The following is a 12064-nucleotide window of genomic DNA, read 5'->3' on the forward strand; positions in this document are numbered from 1 at the left end:
ACTGCCATGCAGAAGACATAAATCTATCAGCTGCACTGTATTTCTGGAGGCTGTTGGGATTATCCCTTATCCCAGCACTAAAATAAGGCTCGTATTATTTTGCACGGAAGCTGGGCACACTGATTTATGCCTTAGATTTTCTCTCTCTCACATCTTGAGTTTTGTGTACAGAAGCAGGTAGGTGGTCCTGCAGGGACAGCTTATTGCACCGTGCTCCCCAGCCCAGGTCTGCAGCAGTTCTGGAGAACTAAAGTTAGGCGCTCCATCAAAGCCTATAAATTGCTTTTAGAAGGATCATCACCTTCCTGTTACTTGTCATCTGACATTCTTCATTTGTTTTGAAGGATCATTCGCCAGCCCGTTGACAGAATCTACTTTGCTGGCACAGAGACAGCTACCCAATGGAGTGGATACATGGAGGGTGCCGTACAGGCAGGAGAGAGAGCAGCCAGAGAGGTACAGACCATTGGTTTGCTTTCAACATCTCTATTAAAAGGTTAAAAAGGATTAAGTACAACTAGGAGGGTGTGATTTTGTGCATCACACCCTGTAAGTGTGCAGAGGCTCCTGAATTGATGGGGAAGAATCCCGGAAAAGGATGTCAACCAAAGCCTTTCTTTTTTTAAAAAAAACTTTACTTAGTTTGCTGTTGACTAAAGTGAAGCCAAGAGTCTCACCCAAATCAGAACATTATGCAGTGTGTTGCTGCACTGGAGACTTAAAACGAAGCTCAAGCCATATACCTCATGTCTAGAAGAAAAAACCCTCCAACCTGATGCTGCCCTTAGATATACTACCACAATTTCTAACAAATTATCACTGTATGTTTTAAAAGTCATTTAAGTCATTACAAATTCTTGCAGCTATTTCCTATGCAGCAATCTGGAAATCTGAGCATTGTTCTCATTTTTGATCTATCCCTTCTGTTTCTCCTTTTACGAGAGAGTACCGTTAGCTCAGCTTTATGAATTCATAATGGGCAGCTCTGATAATGTCTAAATCTCCTCAGAATGACACGCATTGGGCTGGGTTCCCAGTCACAGTGAAACCCCTTTACAACAGTCTGGAGGGAGGAAAAAAAAAACATTAAAAGGTGTACATTACAGTTACAACTACTGTATGGCAGAGCTACGGAGCTGGTTTTTAAGGGAAGATCAGCCCTTTGCTTCTGTTTGACAGAACGTCATATTCACCTTATAATCCTCATTACCTGCTCTGTTTCAAGTCACCTAATTTCCCTTTTCTTTTCTCCATGCCTGTGAGCATTAGTTACAAAGCTGTCTTTTCTGGAGACATTCATTTGCCCCTGAGAACTCCATGATTGTTACAATCAGTTTATTCTCAAGAAAAATCCTCGATGACCGCTGTACTGCCTGAATAGCCAAGAGATAATTTCGTAATTGTATGCTTTGAAAGACCCAGAGTTGTATCTCTCCTCTTTCTAGTTTGTGATCCAAGCAGCATCACTTCTAACAGGCTTTGCATCCGGAGTGCATTGCGGTAACCTCACCTTGCTATTTCTCAAACTGTCATGTAAAAAAGCATTTTTGCTTGTACTCAGAAAAAAATTTCAAGTAAACATCTGGAGAAGCTGTAGTTTTTGTGGATTTCTAAGTGAAGTCCTACTTTTTACAAATGACTCTGTGAAACTGTCCTTTTATCCTTAAAACACTGGTTAGGCACATGACTGTTTGATGACCAGCTGTCATTTATTTACATAAACTACCAAAACTGCCTCCTTCTTTTCTCTTTGCTGATATAAACAGAGAAATCACTATACGTTTTCTGATTCAAGGCACTTTCAGCTAGTTATAGTTATGCCTTTTATCAATGTCACCTTGCTCTGACTTGCTCTGCTTTTCCAAAACCAAAAGTAGCGTGGGTTTTAATTTTTTCTCACATGGTACAAATAATTTTTTCTTCTAGATATTGCACAGTATGGGGAGGATCTCAGAGAATGAAATTTGGATGCCAGAGCCAGAGTCAAAGGTAAGCCAGACTTTCTTGTTGCCACCCTGTCAGGCACACCCCCCGGTCAGGCTGCGGTCCCTGTTTCTGCGATTCCTATGGGGCCTGCCCCCGGGCACGGTTTTGCTTACCTTACATGATGATGGTATTCATTCATTTTTCAAATATTGTTGCCTCTGTCTAAGGGGTGGATGGCCAAGAACCAGGGACAAAGATCTCAGAGCCTGGGGGACTGCAAAATGCAGGAAATCAGCCTAGTTCTGCCCCGTCCCAGACCATGGTTTTAAGCCAACTATAACCTCCTTTCAGTCACAACTAACTTCACCTGCACTGTCCTCTGGCTGTCCAGGATGACAGAAAATAAGCATTTCACAGCTCTGACCCTCCTTCCCACCCCCAATCTGGTCCTTGGGAAAACCTGTGATCTCCCTGGCCCAGTGGGAGACATTTGCTGCCTCCCCACTCACACAGTGAGGGAGACCCTGTGGTGGTACAATCTCCTCTCTCCCCCAGGATGTCCCAGCCCGACCGTTCACCACCAGCTTCTGGGAGAGGAATCTGCCATCCGTGCCGGGACTGCTGTGCCTGCTTAGCTCTACTGTGTGTTTAGCCTCTGTGGCAGCTGCGGGGCTCTTTGCCTATAAAAAGGGACTACTAACGCGAAACTAGTGGAGACCACACGTCCAGCGGAAGCTGCATACTCCCTCTTCTTCCCTTTTACCAGATGAGTGTTATTTTCAGAGAGAAGTGGCACAGACAGCTGGAAAGGGCAAAAGTTGTTCTCCTTGTGATTTTTCTTTTTAGTACCATAATTAATGCATAATTAATTGCTACCAGTGAAACAGAAATAAATCAACTGTGGGGGCGTTTTTCAAATTTGCCTTTTCCTTGCCCATTTGTTTTGATTGGACATGATAATATCGATGGTATATTCTTAATATAGGCAAAGCAAAATGCAGATCACACCTTTCCCAAAAGGCAAAGAGGCCTTGGAGAATGCATTTGTTTCCACTCGCCGCTTTATTTTTTACCACACAAGATAATAAATGCCCTTATGTATTCACCTCAATTAGAAGCTCAGAATATCCAAGGTTATTCCCGTAACATCCCCGCTGCACAAAAGAGATTAGCATGCCAGTCAGATGTAGAATTGCCAAATTAATATTCAAATGCATTTGATTAATTATTAATCATCGCAACATGAAATTTAACCACGAGCTGGTTGAAAAGAGGTAATTACCATGAAGCAGCTCGCTAAACGGTGAGGAAGCGCGAGTGGACTTTATTCTGCCTGCTACCGAGCAAACATTCGCGCTTATCTGTTCTGCAGGGCGCCTGCGTCGGTGCGGTGCGGCCGTGGCACGGCTCTCAATTGCTTCCTGGCCCAAGAGCATCTGATCCAGCCCAGCCATTCGTTGTTGAAGCGGAGTGAAATGAGTTAGCAAAGTTAAAACCCCTCCCAACTTGCAGCAGATGCTAGCTGTTGTTTTCCAAATGGCAGCAGCCTCCTGGCTCCCTGTCAATTTGCTGCCCCTTGTTTTGCTCGTAATCTGTACTGCCTTCCTCCAATAAGGAGAGATATATCTGGGGCTTGAATTACTGCCTTCTAAATTACAGTAATTGGATGCATCTGCCTGTTCTGCTCTTATTATGTACATGACACACTTAAAATAATCACTTTAGTGTTTAACTGAAGTCTGGAATATATGTTTCACAACGTACCATCATTATGCGGTCTTTTTGCCATGAAATGTGAGCATTGTATGTGTCCATGAATTCAACTGTCATTCAACATGGGTGAAATGTGCCTTTCAATAGTCCTGAAACGTTGATAAGAGGAGCTCTTCTATAAACTTTTCTTCAAATTCTTTCTCGTGTTGTTTTTTGTGAGTTTGTGGAAGGTGGCGTTTCTCTGCACCTGTGTTAAATTACTAGGCACATCACATGCAGTGGCCACTTCCTCTGCTCAATGTGATCCATATGTATACGCCAACAGAAATACCTACCTACCCAAGGTGACTTCGCTCCTGGCCTGTGCTTCAACCACGGTCATGTGTCTTCTCATTTTTGTACAAAAACCTTGTAGACACCGTAAGTGCAGACTAATCTCAGCCTTGGTGCTGGTGGGCTCCAAACCAGAAGCCCTTTCCAGAGGGAGGGACTGCTTCAGGCATCCCCTTGTCATCAGATGTGAGCAGGTGCTCACCGTGCCAGTGTTAAGCACCACACAGAAAAGGTTGTCTGTCTGTACCACACAGTACATGTCTCCTGAGCTACTTCGTTCATTGTTCACAGCCATTCTGTGTGAGGATCAGCCAGCCATTGCCAGTTTCTCTGGGGGAAAAAAAGCCTGACAGATTATTTATAAGACTATCTACATTTCCAGCTTCAGCTTTCCCATCTACCTTGAACTTACACATGCACTTCAAATTACCCACACTGGAAAGGGGAGAACAGTCTCAGTAGGAAGCAGCAATGTTGGGTTTTTGAACACACTAAACTGTAGTATTAAATGCTTGTTTAAAGGGTTTTTGACAGGTCATTTGACAGGTTGGTTTAGCATCCACCTTAGGAACATTTTAAGGGGGTGAAAAGTGACTAACATGAATTGCTGTTTGACTCGAGGGCTCCCTGCAGAGTATTTTCTTCCCATCTCCAGCCATTACTGAGCAGGGATTCCCATGCATTAGGAGCACCCCTGTGCACACAGCCTGGCACAGCCACAGCGCCTGCCCGAGGGCTTGGGAAGGGAGCACAGTCGGTAAACGGTTCTGCACCTTACACACTTCCCCCGGGGGATATTTCCACCACCCCAAAAACACTGCCCATACCTGTTCAAAAATATTCATCTATATGTGGCAGTTAGAGCCATTCATTTTTGTGCTGACTTTAAACTTGACATCTAAATTACACAGCTTTTGTGTGCACATGCAAAAGGGACCCCAAATCATATGGACTACACTCATGGGCTGACACCATCCAGCTTCACTTTTCACCATATCCACGCACATTGCTATTGCAATTTGTTTGGGTTTTGAAGTGCAAGTTCAGTTCGGCTGAACTAGTCTCAAATTGTTAAACAGGGCCAGGTACAATGTTCCCCACTTCACAGGGAAAAAGCATGTCTCACTGCTATGGGAGTGGTAAGCAGCAAATTAAATGAAAGAAGTTGATGAAAATCGGCATTTCTGAAACGCCTGCAGCTCCCAGGCACCACGCTGCTGCAGAGAAAGGACAGCGTTTGTCAGAGATTATAGACCAGTTTCCATCCTGCTTTAATGCCCTTTCTGACAATCAGAACAATTTCCCTGTTTAAACATTAAACATTTAGCTTAAATATTAAACAGCCAGGCATCTTTCTTAAACCAATTTTGAAACAGAATGGGGCTGCGTTTACCACCGCTGACAACTCTCCAAGCGAGCTGCTGCCATTATTAAAACCATGAGGCTGAAGCACCGTGGAAACACCTCTTTCTGCTGGGGACTGAGCGGAGTCCTTACCTGGGCCGTGGGGTGGGAAAGCTTTTGGTGACCTTCCCGAACCAGGGGTGCTCAGTGCCCCAGTTGGTGAGGAAGAGCACTACACCCCCTTCACAGAGGTGGGAGATCCTCTGTCCTCTCAAAGTAAGGGGTGAGACAGGAGAGGCCAAGGTCCACACCAAGTCCATCAGCACCAGGGTGGCAACTGAACTGCAATGACATGCCTGGGAAACGGGAAAGCCTCAGGTGAAAAGGCTGCTGTTTGATGCTTGGAAATAAAGCAAAGACAAGAGCACGCAGTGGCAGAAGGAGTAGCAGAGGGGAAAGAGAGGAAAAAAATAGACTAATCCTCCATACTAGCAGTGAAATAAGAAGCACCATGGAGCAGATAGTTCAGGTGGGCCAAAAGAAGCAAGCAGAGATGATGCATGTGAGAGAACCTGCCTCTTTTTTAATTAAATTGCTGGGTTTGCTTACAGATACTGCATCAGCTGTGCCCAAGCCCCTCATAGCATGTCACCTTTGAGAGCCACAGAAATTGGCACCAGGGATGGAAAAACACTCCTGTGAGACTTGTGCTTCCCACCTCCTTTCTGCCCCACTCCCCTCAGCGGCAGCTCCCACTTGTGCAGTGCAGCACGGCTGCCCCCCTTCCTGGCTGCCATCAACCAGCCCTATGGGGACGGGACCTCAAAACAGGACAGGCTGATGGGCCATCAGGAGCTAGATGGGCAAGAGGCATAGGAGGAGAGCTGCCGGCTGGCTTTTTTGCACCACCAGCCCAGCAAGATTTTCCTTCCCTCATCACCTGCTCGTCACGCAACCTCCAAAATGCCCGGCATGGGAACTGACAACCCAAACCCCTCTGGTTGGAAATCCACCATGTGAGAGGTCTGGGAAGGGGCCACCATCACAAGGAAGAAGCACTGGGTTGCAGGGGCTGCATGCTTTGGCGCAGTGGACGTGAACCTCCCCTGGGTCAGGCAGTATCCCTCCAGCTGTGCTCCTCTCCTAGAGCAAGGGGGAGGTCTGACCATATTCACCTGGGGTGCTAAAGGTACATCCAGCCTCAAAAGCCACTCTGGGCAAGCAAGTGGTTGCAGCCTGCAGCCTGCAACTGGTCTCTTCGATAGTCATTCACCAGCAACACTTTCCAGTCCATGTTTCATCCAGCCTCTGACTTCATGTTGTTTGATCTCTTTTCCCAGGATGAAACGTAGCCCCAACTACAGGCACAAAATAGCATTATATATCAGAATAAAAATACCACCCAGGGGGATGCGCCAATGTTGCGCAGTCTGACGGGTCATAATGTGCAGGTTTCCCACCAGTCAGTTCCCATGTCCTGTTGACCAGGTTCTGCTGCCTGACAGCAAGGGCTTTCCCTGGCCAGAAATCATGCCAGGAACAAGCTGGAGGCTGGTTTTATGTTCTTTGCACAGAGCTCAGCTCCCAGTTCCTGACAGCAGCATCATGAAATAGAAAAATGGACAAATCCAGAGAGTCCTGTGGAAACATGATTTTAGTCGTTTCTGTTCTTTTCCTTTTGAGCTGTTTCTCTTCCACAGAGCAGCTGGAAACAAACAATTTTGCTTTGTAAATGTTCCCTGCAACCGTTGCTTTCCACACACACAGAGAAACAAATTTCATCTTGGTGAAAATCCAGAAGGGGAAATTAAATGTGCTCTTTGTTAGTGAACTGTAACTTCTTCTTTTCCCACTCAGCTCCTGCACTTGGCAATCAATGCTTTGGGCTCCAGTTGCAATTCCTCTTCTGCTCTTTATTCGCTTGCCCAAGCCCCTTGCCCAAGCGCTTGCCTTCCCAGTTTCTGTTCTGTTTCTTGATCTCTTTGGGGTTTTTTTGGACTCATCTTACGTAACAGAGCCAGAATAACCCAGGACACAAAGGAGGAGCAGGGACAAATCCCTAGTGAGAGTGCATTACTTAGGAGAGGAAAGGGAAGCTTTAGCAGAGTGGTGCTGGCTGCTTGCTGGGTGCCAGAGGAGGTCAGCAGTGCCTCCAAGCTGCCCATCTCCTATTCCAGGGGTCCTAGGAAATGTGATGTGTCCCAGCCTATAACCATGAACGGATTAGACAGAGGTGTGAGTTTGCACTGCCTGTGACCTTATCAAGCACAAGACAATATAAGACAGATGTCCTTTGCCATCTCTATCTTCCCACTGTTATTCTTTCTCTATGATACGTAACTGTGAGCTCCACTGCCACTCACGGTGCAAGAAGACAGATTCCACTCAAGATGGGGTTGAAAATGAAGCAAAGGACTTAGTTACCACTTGTGTTGGGATTTGGACTTCCATGGCCAGACCATTCACTTGAAAACTTCTTGGATTATAGCCTGAGCACCACCATTTCCATCAAAACATTGGTTAAATCCAGGATGTCCGGCCGAATTACAAAAAGCAGAGCCTAGCATTTGGTGGGGAGACTACTGTCAGCAGACACCAGCTGCAGGCAGCTGTGCTGAAGCCTGGCTGGCCGGCATCTGCTGCACAGCAGCACGGCCCAGCGGGGCTCAAGGCTGAGATAAAGGCTGCCATCTTCTGGCTGCATAATAGCAGTATTTTATCACCTCGCAAACAAAAACGTGACAAAAGCTTAACGCTTTGATTTGCAGAAAGGTCTCAGTGAGTATTTCTGCGCTGGTCGTGTTGGGTACCCAAAATATCGAACTCTGGAGTGGAAGCACACGAAAGGAAAGGGATGCAAATCCCCAGCTTCAAGCCCCAGTTCTCACCCATCTCTAAGCTCAGATATGCCACATTGGAAGAAGCCGAGAAAAGCAGGCTCCATCCTGCAGCTTCTGCTTCCCAGCACTAGCCAGTCCCTGACAGAAATCAGGGCGATGAAACGGATGCTGCACCACCCCTCTGCCAGCACTGCAGGACTTCCTCTGAAGTCTTAAGTCTTGTCTTAAGTCTGAAGTCTTAAGCTTAAGTAAGTCTTTTTTGCTGCTTGGCAGCATGAAGGAGCTGGGAGAAAAGTGTGAGCACAGATCCTAAATGCACCTGAACACTCCCCTCCTCTGAGAAAGGGGTTTCTTTGGGGGCAGTTTGCTTTATGGATATAGATAGAGGTGTTGGCTCAACTATGCAACCTCTGAAAAAGCACTCTGGCCAAACTCCAGCTCATAAAGAAATGATTGGGAAATAACATAGTTTCTAATTTAGTTTAATATTCTCGTTCCACTTTGGGCTGAATTGGCAAGTGGAGGTTGGAGTAACATCTCCCCTTGAATTTGGTTAAGTGCAAGCATGCATTTCAATTGTTTAAGATAATGACTGCACAGCCCGATGGGACATCTCACTGCCTCAGACCTGGAATAGAAGTTTCCACATCTGAAATTATAATGTAATTTCTGTGAAATGCAACACTGCTGTGCAAAGTGTTTTCTTACAACTTGGAGCATATGCAAATTGGAAGTGAACAGCCTGAGAGCTGACAAGGATGCCTCAGTGCATTATTAATACACTTCCTTTTCTCCCCTCCTTCCCATCCAAGCATTAGAGCATATTCGAGTGCAGTGTTGAATCCCATTAGACAGCAGTGCAGGAGTGAACTGAGCCATTTGACAAACCCAATCAGCCAAAGGCTGGTGTTTCTGCTGGGTACCGCTTCCTCGAGTGCTTCATCAACAAGTCTCTGCTGCAGCCTGGAAATGGCACTTGATGAGACCCCCCCAAAGTTACTGCTGGCGTTCAATGACTTTATGCCCTTGGATAGGTGAGGCTGGTCTGTATTTGCTCAGACCCATTCTGCTGTAGGTCAAATGAACTGATCGCTTGGATTTGGATGAGGCTTCTTCTCTCCTCGAAGTTGCAGGGGAAGGGAGTCTGCAGAACTGGTAGATGCCAGAGTAAATGGAGCTGGATGGATATTGATTATTTCGTTAGGGCTGTTTTGCTAAGGAGTAATTGCAGAAATTGCCAACAGAAAATTCCCTGTGCACGTAGCAAAAAAGAACCCTGGGTGAAAGCTAATAACCCTTTACTTCTAAAGTAGAAAAGGTATCTCTCACATTCTGTCAAAACAGAGAGGGAGGCTGTCTTTGAGCCACAACGGACATAAAAACTCAAAACAACTTTGTTTGCCTCTTTCAGCAAGGCCAGGAAGAATGGAAAACTGCGATGAGCTAGCACGGCACTGGGTAAAGACCCAGTGGATGAAACCCTTAATATGTATTTCACAGCTTATCACAGCTATTTAAAATTCATTTTTGAGCTTTTTCTAATCTAGCTTCAGAATAGCTTATTGCTACTGACTATACAAATCACACAAACTAAAATCAATTTACAAACCCTCTTACTCAGGTGTATTTTTTTTACAGCTTAACTTGGCCCTCAGCTGCTAACTAACTGAAAGCTTTTCTAGCAAACACCACTAATACTCTAACTTCCTAGAATATCAAGCCTTTAGTTTTTCTTTCAGGGACCAACAAAATCATCGTATAGCCTGCCTGCATAAAGGACAGCTATGGATTAACATATTACATGTGCAGCTACCTATTACTATGCATTCATGTTAGATTCACAGGGCCTACATTATCCCTGTTTGCATTTCTCCAAAGCTAAATATCCCAAGGAAGCATTTAAGTACCTAATTGCCATCAGCAGTTGGTGGGAGGTAGAAGCTGCCTAGTTTGGTATCTAAAGCGCATCTATGCCACCTGCGCAGGGCTGGTTTGGGACACGTGGCCTCTGGAAGAGCTCCCGCCTTTTGTAGCAGCAGCTGGAGGCTGGACAAGGTGCCCTCAGATGTCTGAAAGGCACAAGGCAACTGTGTTTCCTGAATTGCTCTCTAGGTAAGTAAATATCACGTGCTCTTTGAAAACATCTTGCCTTGCTATTAATGTCTTTGCCGAACAAGCGAAACACATGCATTAGGTATGAGTTAATCCCATGTATCTGAAACACGTAAGTGAGATAGATACTGAAGTTAGAAACCCCATCAATTCAGGTATCCTCCTACACAGAGAGCGAGAGAGAAGGATGTGTCCGCAGGACTCCTCCAGTCCTGCATGGGCTGAACTGCCAGGCGAGGAGCCCCTCTCCCCAGCTCACCCCACAGAGGAAGACCAGACAGACAAGAACTGTGTCTTGGCAGCCCCCTTGACAGAAGCACCTCAAACGAGGTGGCAGAAACTTGGGCCTTAATGCATTGGTCTAAATTAAACAGAAAGCCTCCCCTTGTTTCCAGTAGATACCAAACTGTATCTTGGTTCTGTACAATCTGAGGCCAGTTTTGCCTTTTATTCCTGGATGCTTTTTTTCTGAGGCAATTCTACAGGCCCGAGGGGAATTTATCCTGCCTTGAGCCAGAAGGCAAAACTTATCAGTCCGTCAAACATTTTGGGATTTGCTTCAGATGAGTAGATTGTTGTAATTATACAAGGTGAAAGGAAAAAATGATCCTCAGTTCTCGTACTAGAAGTGAGTTTTGTATGATTTAGCCAAATAATTTGCAAACACATCCTATCCCCTCCTAAACAACAAGTGGGATTTGTAATTGGTTTCTCAGGAAATCATGTCAGTAACTTCTGTAGATGTTATACAAAATGCGTTTCCCCTGTATTAATCTGGAAAGATTAATTTTCTGTACACTGGACTACTAGAAATAATGACGTGCACCCTGGCTGTCATAGTCTGACACAGTCTCTTTGACATGCATACTGAAAGCTTTTTAAGTAAGTACATAAATAAACAAACCATTTCAGTACCTCCTCTGAGATGCCACAGGATATGTCTGAACAAAGGGTTAAAGAGGTAGTTCAAATCTGACCCAAGGCAGCAATGTTTAAGAGTCGTAACCATTTGTGAGCTGCTTTGAGGGCCTGTGAAATGCATTGCTGGTTCTGATACATTTCTTAGGGGACGGATGCTTTATAGAGCATACAAAGGATTAGTTATTTGCTTTCATGGCATTTGTGTTCCTTTTTAACTTGTAAGAAATACTGAAAGTTAAGCCTATACAAAGAGCACTGCATGCTTTTGATACGTTTTTCACATGGATGGTTATGCTTCTTCCAGTATTCATAGACTACGTTTTTCTGAAACAGGTCCCTTCCCAAGGCCGAATTTGTTCTTCTGTTACATCATCTCTCTAGCACTGACACTGAGCTGCTGGATGAAATTAAGTCAGTGATTTTTGTCTCTCTTTTCTGCCAGGTTTTTTTATGTTTACACCACACAGTATTTGGTACAAGGTCTGTTTCTTCTCATGTTCAGTTACAGCTGCATACCATCTGCCCTTGACTCTTATGAGCAGCTATAAAACATGTCCTTGCCCATTCATGTTCTGGTAAACAAGGTGCTGTGAGAGGTATGCTCTTAAGTGTAAGACAGTTGGCCATCTATATGCCAAATGTGGTTTGATTTTTTTTGGGGGGTGGGGTTTTTTTGGGCGTTTGGTTTTTTTATCCTTCTTTCCTTCCTCTTTACAGAGCTTTCTTTACTAAGAAAAGCTGAAGATACCTCACGGGCTTCAGTATGAAACGCAAAATTTTGTGTTACTAAGTAATACCATCACAACCGAGTCAAAAAGGGCTTCCACAAAAGAAAAGCCTTAAACAGTAAATGTGACATGACAATATTTATTGAT

At 45.0% G+C, this 12064-nt stretch overlaps 1 protein-coding gene across 1 annotated transcript in view; it reads left to right on the top strand.

Annotated features, from left to right (window-relative positions):
* The window catches only part of LOC104251402 (amine oxidase [flavin-containing] A), a 45021-nt gene extending 41185 nt beyond the window's left edge, over positions 1 to 3836 (top strand). Inside the window, exons 13-15 of the mRNA XM_059817878.1 lie at positions 345 to 456; positions 1927 to 1989; positions 2482 to 3836. Coding sequence (XP_059673861.1) covers positions 345 to 456; positions 1927 to 1989; positions 2482 to 2637 — 331 coding nt within the window. The 3' untranslated portion in view covers positions 2638 to 3836. The remainder of the gene's footprint in view (positions 1 to 344; positions 457 to 1926; positions 1990 to 2481) is intronic.
* Positions 3837 to 12064: the final 8228 nt, after the last annotated feature.

Source organism: Gavia stellata, chromosome 1, assembly GCF_030936135.1.
Source record: "Gavia stellata isolate bGavSte3 chromosome 1, bGavSte3.hap2, whole genome shotgun sequence".
NCBI classification, from domain to species: domain Eukaryota; kingdom Metazoa; phylum Chordata; class Aves; order Gaviiformes; family Gaviidae; genus Gavia; species Gavia stellata.